This window comes from Clytia hemisphaerica, unplaced genomic scaffold, assembly GCF_902728285.1.
Source record: "Clytia hemisphaerica strain Z4C2 unplaced genomic scaffold, Clytia hemisphaerica genome assembly, whole genome shotgun sequence".
Taxonomy (NCBI): Eukaryota; Metazoa; Cnidaria; class Hydrozoa; order Leptothecata; family Clytiidae; genus Clytia; species Clytia hemisphaerica.
The window spans coordinates 98,119-108,708 of NW_027103568.1; the positions used below are offsets into that span (position 1 = coordinate 98,119).

Genomic DNA, 10,590 nt, shown 5'->3' on the forward strand with positions numbered 1-10,590 from the left:
TTCCCAATACTTTTCGAAAAAATTATTCTTAAAGAGGGAAATCTTTTGGGAAAAACAGCTGTCCCATGTACTTTAATGGGATAAATTTTCGCGGGGATTAATTTTCGCGGATTTCGCGGATTTGGGTGTCATCCGCGAAAATAAGTCCCATTGGAAATTTGAAAAAGGCCCATCCGCGAATTATTTCTAAACAAAACTCAAAATATGTCAAATAAATACTATTTGAATGGTTACTTGCATCAAAGAGGCGCAAATAATGTGTATTTCAGCAACCAATATGCATGATTTGACAGTAAAAGTCACAAAAGCGAGAAAATAATGCCCCCCAATAGTGCCATCCGCGAAAATTAATTCCCGCGAAATCTTAAAATTTCGCGGATGAGCTCAACCGCGAAATTTAATCCCCGCGAAAATTTATCCCATTAAAGTATTATGCAGTGAGGTTTGGTTTATTTGATTATTTTCAGTGGGGACAAAATTGGGTTAATTTCTCACCGGGGACGATATTTTGGACAATTTTTCCAGTGGGGCTGTGAGAAGGGGGTGTGTCAAAGGGAAGGCCCCTTATTTTGCACAAAACAGCTTGATTTTTCCCTATATTTACCCTGTTTTGGGGTTTTCAGAGGTACAATTTCAAACCCCCCCCCCCGGCAATTAGGTCCACCCCGTTTATTAAAATTTGATAATTTTTTCAACCCCCCCCCTCCGTTTATTCCAGCTCCCCCGTTTTACCTAAGAGTAATCTGACGTTTTATGACGTAAAATAGAGATATAGGAAGGCAACCTTTTCTTTACTGGGGAGCTCCCCAATCACCACTGAATTAGGAAAAGTACGTTCTAGTAAAAATAAATAGGCTTTTAATCCATTGAGTTTAAAGCCCCGAAGGGACTAGAATAGAAGAGAAACTTCTGGATGGGAAATGAAGCTACTTATTTCCCATCCAGAACGCCCGCGCATGGTTTTTACGCAAACGCTGGATTGAAAATAAAATCTATCGCTAGCTTTAAAAAAATGTAGTCCTTATAAACAAAAGAAACGCTAGATACAATCCGTCGTCATGATTACGGCGCGTTCCGTTACTTCTCTCCCAGACTTATCTGGCACCCAGATGGTGAAATTTTCATCCGACACGCTAAAGCTCTGAAGATCGGGAAAATTTTCAACATCTGGCAAGGTTTAGGCAAGAAACAGTGAAGCCTTAAAAATGTGCCGTATTTTTGACGTCAGATTGAATCTAGAAAAAACAGTAGTTCCACTCATTTTAAAATTGTCAAATATGTTTTTTTCGAAGCGTATTTCCATTCTTGCGTAACGTTTTTATGCTGTAAACCGAAAACATGAAGATAAAAAAACAGTATACAGGATACCCAGGCTAATTATGATTATTTTTTCCTGAAATTTCAAAGACAATGATAGGATTTCTTTTCTAGTTTAAATTTCAATAAATGTTAGTATTTCCTAAGAAAAATGAAAAGATTATTTGAATTACACCCTTGTGTCAAAGACCCGGAAGGGAAACAATAGATTTTCTATCCTTGGGATGTCGATAGCAACTGCCATCCCAACTAAGAAAAAAAAACGTTCCACCGGGGCACTGAGACAGGGGTGTTGAATGTAAAAAATCCAGTTAACTAAGTTAATGATAAAGAAAAATGGTGTTACATTGACCTAATATTAAAATGAAATCAATAGTAAGACTACATATAAAAGCACACATCAACACGTTGAAAATCTGTCTCTATGGATCGGCTAGATTGTAGAATCAAAGTATCTAAAAACATAACCCAGGCTAGAGATAAGATAAAAATGGCGTTTTGGTTTATGAATTATCCTCTTCATCAGTTAATGGGAAAAAAAGCGCTGGTTGATCCGGATGCCTTGGGCAAGATTTGTTCCTTCGATTATGTCCGGTCTGGAGGCATCTGCTACATACAATGTTTGATTCCTTTTTGAAAAGAGAATTATTGAAGTGAAATTGTCTCAGTCTGATTGTGGTCAATACTTTCATGAATCGGTCGTCAGAGTTATTGGTGCCGTAACGTTCCAGTTGTTTCATCTGCTTGTTGAGATGCTCTCCAGCAGAGCAGTGAAAATAGCCGTAGCCCCATCCAAGTTTTGAGTACCAAAATTTAAGCAGACCAGGTACGTGGTCACGAAGTATATGCAAATAAGGCTTCTTTTTCACTGCACCATCGCCACAATGATCTTTCATTGTTTGAAAGAAATTTTCGACCTTTCCAGCAAATGAATCAACTTCTTCTTGGCTTGAGCGAACTGACCGTAACGTGCTGAAATCAAAATTAAAAATAATTAAAAATTGTCTTTAAAAAATTCAAATTAAGTTCTGTCCCAGTCACATAATTATTTTCCCAACCGGGACAATAATTTCTAATTTTGACAAGTACAAAAAAAGCTGAAGAATGCTTTTCAGACACTAAAGTCTCTTCTTCTTCTTTAGAAAAAAAGAGCTCCCAGTCGATTCTAGGGAAAAAGAGACAAAACCTTCATCCATCCAGAAAAAAATCTACCACTCTGAAAGACTGAAAATGAAAATGCAAATGAAAAAGCTTTTGAACAGAATATTATAGATAAATCAAATACAAGTTGGTCAATATAAAGATTTCGCCATTTTGTAATAAAAAGTTTTAATTACCCCCCCCCCCCATCGTGTGTCATCCAAGCAGCCAAGTAATAAGCAAAACAACATACCTTGTAATCCCACGCAGCTTGATGTACAATTCTGATATTTGCACCATTGATAAGAACGTGAGTGATGACCATTTCTCACCTTCTCTGATAAATTTTACGAGAAATTTGTTAATGTTTAACTCCAATTGTTTACAATCATTTCCAATCATCTTGAGCGACCCAGTACCATCATACATCTTGTTTTTGCTACAAAGAGTAGGAAGAAACAGAAAATTTCATAAACTCGTCCAGGGTGTAAGAAAGCTCCACTTTCAAAAATAGGTGGCAGCTCTAACTCCTTCATAAAAAGGTGGTCTCCTTTCTTCTTATGCCCTTTTTAGTTTTTGGAATATATTTTTTATAATGTATGGCTTTGCTTAGAGATACTAAATTTCTTCATGTACTAAAAATTGGCAGTATATGTCTAAGGGTTTCAGACTTTGCAATAATGATAATATAATAGTTTTCAGCTTCTTACCTTTTGTGGTAACACTCTATTTGAAAGGCAAGATAATCCAGCTGTATGTGACGGAAAGCATCAGCTATCAGGTGCTGTTGACCGCGCTTATCAATCATGTGAAACAAGAATCCCCATAGATATCTGTGCAGGGCAAGTATCAGATGTAAACCACATGGTGGCATTGTCATTAGTGAAAAGCCAGTGAATATTGGTGGTGCCTTAAAAAGAGGAAGCTTAGTTATATTCGCGAGAATAAGTTTTGTAAACCTACTTTGAACATGGGGCACAGGGGTTCCAAACCCCCTATTTTTCCCTCTATCTTTTATTAAACCCCCCATTTTTAAAATATCGACTTAGGGAGGCCTCTGTTTGCACTTTTTGATCAGTTCACTTTGAATTTTTGTGGTGACCTAAGAATGATTACCAATTAGATTGACATTTAGAATGACAAAGACAAGAAATCTTTTTTATTCATGAAGAAATGTGTGCTTTTGATAACTGATTACTCTATTACTCTAATTTGTTGATAAAAGTGTTTAAAAAGAAAAATTGGATATCAAAATTTTTTAAGCCCCCTTCTAAAATATAATTAAGTCCCCTATTTTCCTTCAACCCATCCCTTGAACTGCAAATTGGTTCAACCCCACTCTTTCAAAAAATTTGACCCAAAAGTCAACCCCCCTTCACAATGTTGAATTATTGAACAGAAAAAGATATAGTTTTATAGAAAATGGGTGTTGTAGAAAATTTAGAAGGCAGATGGATGAATTTAAAATAATTTGAGATATCATCATTAGAAGTTACTTAAATAATGCCATCAACAAAAATTTATGTTGGATACCATTTATACGCCGGTCTATCCTTTCTATCTTTCATAAATTAAATAATTACAGCAAACCAAATTGGAGGAATAAAAAGTAAAAGAAGAGGGAAAGTGAACTATACCAGAATATACATACCCATTGTCCATAATGCTTTTTGATGAAGTCTTTGTAATCAGCACTGTCTTTGTTAGGCTTTCTACCAAGCTTCTCCTCTGCTTTTGCGCCAAGTTTTACATAGTTTTCAACTGATTGACTGGCTGCATGACTCAGCAAACTCTCATCCCACTTGTCAATAGTTTTGGTACATCTGTAACAACCATTTGTGGAAGTGCAAGAGGCTTTACCTATAACTTCCTTAACATATCCAATATCAGCAACAAAAAAGACGACGACATTGAAGTGTTCGGTTGTTTGATTGGGAAGTTTTAGAGAAATACCCTCTTCTACTAATAATTGAAGCTCATTAAAATGTGCTTGACCATGACTTAAGAGAGTCTCCCTATTTTCTGAGCCTCTAAAGAGGGAGGTGGCAAACTGTCCATAAGGAGAATTCAGCATTTCTTTAAAGTTCATTACATTAAAGGAAATTTGTTCAGTTGGGTAGTTCTTTGAAGCTCGGAAATTGTCTCCGGTATCTCTCAGAAAAATGGTACGCTTTGAAGGATCCAGGTTTTTGTAAATAAGAGATTCTGACTTAAGATCTCTGAACAAGCTATCCTGTACTTCAGTACCAACAAATTCGAATCTATTGAATAGTTCTGGTGTCGATGCAATAAGGTTCAATGTCTCAATTGCACTGGTAGAGGCATGCATGCAATTCACCTCACAGTCATTACTTTCCCAATGTTTCAAATATTCTAGCTTTCCAATATCTAGTTCAGAAGCATAGTCCTTTGCATCTTTATAGCTTGATACTTTTATGTTACTCCTTTTGAGAATTTCTGTGAGAGTTGTGTAATCACGCTGGGACAGGTCACATTTTCCAACAAGCATCTCACAGGAGTCTTTCACAGAGATTTTTCTTAGTGGCATCTCTTTGTCAAGTTGTTTGGATGTCTTTTTATTCGCAAGAACACTCTCAACGACCAGGGTACCATGGTTTTCAGCAACATAATCAATGTAGCCTAAAAATAAATAATGCATCATGTGGTAGTTTTAGATCAAGTCATCTTTCTGACAGGCAATATTAAAATTTTAACTCATCCAAATGTATATTTAGAGATGTGCTCTTACTGTTCTTACTCTTATAAATTTTTTAATTTTCCCTAAACCTCCGAAAGTTTGACCCCAGCTTTAATTATCAGTAGTTTACGTAGGGGTTCGAAATACCGTTTTCCCGTCAAAATTTTGGCTGAATCCCGGAATCCTGAAATTGAAAAAAATAATAACACCATCACACGGGTTTGTTAAAATACCGGCATAATTACAATATAGGGCTAAATACCGTCACCGTCTGATTTTAAAATACCATTTTCCTGTCCCTTTTTTCGTCAAATCCTGTAATACCGTACTAAAAAAGGGTCAATCCCATCACACTGAAAAAGTACAAACACCCCTCCTAAGGTACACAAGGGTAATACCGTGAGAAAGTTTAACTTGTATCAGTGAAGGGAAGCTTGCATTACTTCTAAATACAGCCTTTCTGGGTATCAACTTATTAAAAATTCAAGATTTGAAGTCACAAGCCCAAAAAAACTTGATGTAAAGAGGGGGTGTAAATGTTTGTGTTAAAGATGATGTAACGGTGGGAAATAGTAATGCAAAGCAAATAAATTTATTGTTACAGGCGGATCTACAGATAGTCAGAAAAATATGGGTCGTTTGGTCGGTACGACTACTAAATAACTACTGTGTATGAAAGGTCATAAAGCAAGGGGTAGTAACTTTCATCACTTCCAAACAGCAGACTGTTCTGGTCTGTAATTTGCAAATTCAGCTGGAATGTAAACAAGTCATGTCATGACTTTTGGCTTTTGGCTTATTGTGGTTTGCAGGTGATGAAAGTTACCGCTCATTTATGAAAGTAACCCCAATTGAGGGTAAATACTAGGAGTGAAAATTCAACATCATTATTTTGAAAAAAAGTCCGGTGTAACCGGTGTAAATAAAAATTTTGGGAGGTAAACAGCTGGACACTATTAGTCGATCGAGGGGGGCCTTTAATTAAATCAACAGGCGTCCCTCGATCTAGAGGTGAAACTACTTTCTCGACAGTCCGCAGTCTGTCGATCAAGCGAGGGGGCCGTCCACATAGTACGTACGCACTAAGGGGGGTGTCTCCTCAAAAGCGTATGCCTGCGTACAGGGGGAGGGGAGGAGGTGGAGGGCAAAAAAGGCCGTCAATAAATCCAGAGCTCCTAGTATTTACAGAAATTGTGTTTTTTTTTCATAAAAGTTCATAGCAAATCTCTTACTTTTGACATCACCAAAACTTGCTGCGTCTACCACTGAGTGAATTGCTTGATTGCGAGCATCTTTATATGCTTGTCGTGAGAGGTCTTTTGTAGGTCCAGCGTTTCTATTTAAGATGTTCTCTACATTCTTCAAAATGTCCTTCTTTTTCTTCTTCTGTCTACTTTCAACTTTTTCTGATGTTGTTGTTAGTGACGAGGTTGCACCAACCATTCTCTGTAAAGTTTGAACAACATCAGGCTTAGAAAGTCCAAAGAACTCATAGCCTGACCAGTGTTTTGTCCCAACACAGTTTATCTTTTTCAGTAGGGTATTGACAGCGACCGATATTTCAGAGTCTTCAATAAAATCCACCCCATTTTCTAAATAACACAGAAAACTACACGCTGAATGTTCAGTGTCTTTATCATTTTGGATAATATTGACTTGACAATTCACAAGCTTAAGAATGCTTCGCCCTTCATCATATGTACAAAGTACCATTCTTTGAGATTTAAAGCCGTCAAATAATGGAACTTCATTGTGGCGATTGGGTCCAACCTTTCCAAAATTTCTAACTCCCATCCAGCGAAACTTATCAGAACATGAGTCGTTGTTGTCGTCAAGGGCAAAGTTTTTAAACGATTTGTTAATTTCGTTTTCCTCATTACCGCCATCATTTGTTGACACAGTGTCTTCATTAGCTTTTTCAGAATTTAATTTCTCCTCCTCCTCTTCTGTCAATAGCCGATTGTACACTGATGTGTAAAATCCATAAAATTGTGTTCCTGGCCAGTCTTTTTTAGTTGTAAGTTTTAATTTACTAAGACAACTTTTGACACATGGTGTTATTTTAGAATCAGAAACAGTCCATTCTGGCTCATCAGGATTTTCAGTCTTGAAAACAACAATTTTAAACCAGGGAATAGAAAGTCCTTCAGGTTGATAAATTTGACAATGCACTTTGTAGCTTCCACCATTTTCAATATCAATCCTCCTGATTCCCAAATATCCAACGCGTGCTTCGAATTTCCCAGTTTTAAATTTTCTACCATCTCTTCTACTGACGCCAAAGGATTGGATTTTTAAAAACGCGCTTGTAAACTTATTGAACTTTTTAACCTCGGCGGCCATGTTTTGCTTCGCTGAGAGACAACTCGAGGTTGATATTTTTGCTGGGGATCTTCATCCCCGCTTCATCCCCTCCACATCCCCACACTTACTAAGCTAAATTTCCTATGAAAATTGTGGTTTTCATCATCTAATTTAACATAGTATGTAAGGCCATTAATAACTCGGAATTTATAACATCCATTTGAAGGTCAGTAGCTTGATTCAAACTCAATTTTCTCCATTAAATAAAATATAAGCTTTTTTCCGCCCGCTTATGAGCGCGCGGACATCCTACGCTTAACCTAATCGCTAAGCAAACCGCATCGCCGTGACTATCTAACGATCTTCTCCGGATGTATCAATACGACTTCAATGAACCAGGTGACCCTGACCCACACACTCGTTCTCAAGACGATCTGAAGTTCCTTCAAATTATGAACGAAAACATTATCAAATCAGAGAGTAACCACTATCAAATCCCTCTTCCTTTCAAGAGTGCGAATGTCAATCTACATAACAACAGACCACAAGCAGTTCAACGAGCAGAATGACTGAAGAAGAAGCTACTAAATAATCCAAAGATGCGTTCTGATTACATCGACTTCATGCAGAAACTAATATCGAAAGGTTATGCCCGTCTGACAGACCATCTTGAGGAGGAGGCAGAGCAAGGCAAGATCTGGTACCTGCCCCACTTCGGTGTGTATCAAGCCAGCAAACCAGACAAGATTAGAGTCGTCCTTGATTGCTCAGCATCCTATCGTGGTATGTCACTGAACAGAGAGTTGCTACAAGGACCAGATCTGATCAACATCTTAGCTTCGACAGAACTTCTATGTTGACGACGTACTGAAATCATATCCAGATGACTCACAAGCAATCAAAGGCATTCGAAAGTCAATCGACATGTGTGCTGCTGGAGGATTCAAGTTAACGAAAGTCGTATCCAATTCAAGAGAAGTTCTGAAGTCAATCAACCCTACAAAACGTGGAAAGAGTATCAAAGAGCTTGATTTGACAACCGACATCCTACCAGTCGACAGGGCCCTCGGTGTACATTGGTGCATCGAAAACGACAGTCTTGGCTTTAGAGTCGTATTGAAAGACAAACCAGCGACACGTCGAGGCATCCTATCAACCATAAGCTCAATCTACGATCCTCTTGGTCTCGCAGCACCATTCGTCCTAGAAGGCAAACTCCTGTTACAGAGATTGGTCGTCGAAAAGAAGGATTGTGATGAACATCTTGAAGAGTGCCAAAAGACAGTTTGGGAACGTTGGAAAGCCGAATTACCTAAACTGTAGTCCATATCTGTCAGAATATGCTATGCTCCACCAAACTTTGGCACCAGAAGCTACTCACTCCACCACTTCTCGGATGGATCGTCGATCGCCTATGGTCAATCCAGTTATCTTCGTGTCGAAAATGATCAAGGAGATACCCAGTGCACTCTTCTTATGGGAAAATGAAGAGTGGCTCCAATCAAGAAGACCACCGTCCCTCGTATGGAACTGACAGCTGCTAAGACGTCCACCAAAGACGCTTGTTTAATTCGAGAAGAGTTGTGACACTGGTCACTTACCGATGAGTTCTTCTGGACAGACAGTGGAGTCGTACTTGGCTACAATCGAAATGAAACGCGACGTTTTCATCTGTTCGTGTCGAACCGAGCGACTACTATTCTCGATCACTCAAGACAAGATCAGTGGAGGTACATCGAATCAGAAATCAACGCAGCAGACGACACCACCAGAGGACTCGACATGGAATCGATCTCAAGTGACCACTGCTGGTTCAAGGGACCCAAAATCCTTCATCAACCAATGGAGGTGATCAAATTGACGAAGTCAATCACATTGGATCCCAAAGACCCCGAAGTCAAGGTCAATCGCATTTCCATCACTCCTACGACAGAAAAATTTATCGAGCGATTGGCTAGTATAACCAATAGTTGGCAGAAACTTAAACGTATCCTCTGCATCATCCTTTGTTACAAGCCAAACCTACCAGCAGAAGATCTCGCCTTCGCTGAGACGAAACTGATACAGCTAGCACAGAGTCAATTCTACTACGAAGAAATTGAGTGTCACAAAACCAACAAACCTATTCCAAGATCGTCATCAATTGTCAAACTTGACCCATTGTTAGACGAAAACAGGATCCTACGTGTCGGTGGCAGATTACTACTTGACAACAACCCGAAGCATCCAATCATCCTCAGCAAAAGAAGCAAGTTCTCCCTTATGATCGCCCAACATTGTCATTCTCTCGTTCACCATGCAGGACGAGGTATCACCATCAACGAGATCTGATCGAGAGGCTACTGGATCACCAACGTCAACTCAATCGTCCGTACCCTCATCGCAATCGATTGTCACAATACAAGAAATGGTTAATGATGATGAAGTTTTCTTATTATTCCTTCCTGTTGAAAAAAACAGCAGAGTTTTTTATTCATTCAGACATGACATTGAAAATAGCAAAGGATCTGTACTATGCTTTTCTTCCTTTTTTCTGTATTTTTACACATGATAGTATGCAAAAAAAATCATCTCTCAGAAATTTTGACATTTTCCTTGGTTTATTGTAAAACGTTCTCCATTTTGTAAAGTAAAGGTGTAAGGTGAAGCATGACGCTACAGATCAAATCTATGTTTTGACTGGACTCACCAACCTTTATGATTATAAGGGTACAGTCTGTTTATTGCAACAACTCTTTTTAAATTCAAGATCCTCTGAGAGTGTTATAGTTTTTTCATCATACTTTAATATAAGGTGTTTGTTTGTCATTAAACTTTTTGTTTACAACTTGCAATAATCGAAGAAGCTCTGGATTGCTTCGCAACTTATAAACATGACATTTACGGCTTTTTTTTGTCACTCTCGTCTCTCGCATGTCTTTGCTATGCAAACAGAGTGGAGGGACGGAAGAGTTCTGAAACGCGCAACCCCTTTTATATTGATTTTTGTGGATTGAAAGTTATCAAAATTTTTATGCGAGGATTCATTTAATTTGGTAAAATGAATCCTCACAAAATTTTCATAAAATCTGCTCCTTTTTCACTTCACATCAGCCTTTAAGACGTAATCTTTTCCCTGGCAATACTCCCTC

The 10,590-nt window shown here is 38.3% G+C and overlaps 1 protein-coding gene across 1 annotated transcript; it reads left to right on the forward strand.

Moving 5' to 3' along the window:
- Positions 1-8,383: 8,383 nt before the first annotated feature.
- On the forward strand, positions 8,384-9,790 carry LOC136801059 (uncharacterized). The gene is made up of 2 exons (XM_067057686.1): positions 8,384-8,753; positions 9,081-9,790. The coding sequence occupies exons 1-2, from the start codon at positions 8,384-8,386 to the stop codon at positions 9,788-9,790; spliced, it is 1,080 nt and encodes a 359-aa protein (XP_066913787.1).
- Positions 9,791-10,590: the final 800 nt, after the last annotated feature.

What these genes read in the sequence shown, in the direction of transcription:
- LOC136801059 (XM_067057686.1), top strand. Translation starts at nt 8,384, where the DNA reads ATGTGTGCTGCTGGAGGATTCAAGTTAACGAAAGTCGTATCCAATTCA. An exon ending in CCAAAAGACAGTTTGGGAAC is followed by an intron (nt 8,754 to 9,080) that starts GTTGGAAAGCCG and finishes TCTTCTGGACAG; the next exon opens with ACAGTGGAGTCGTACTTGGC.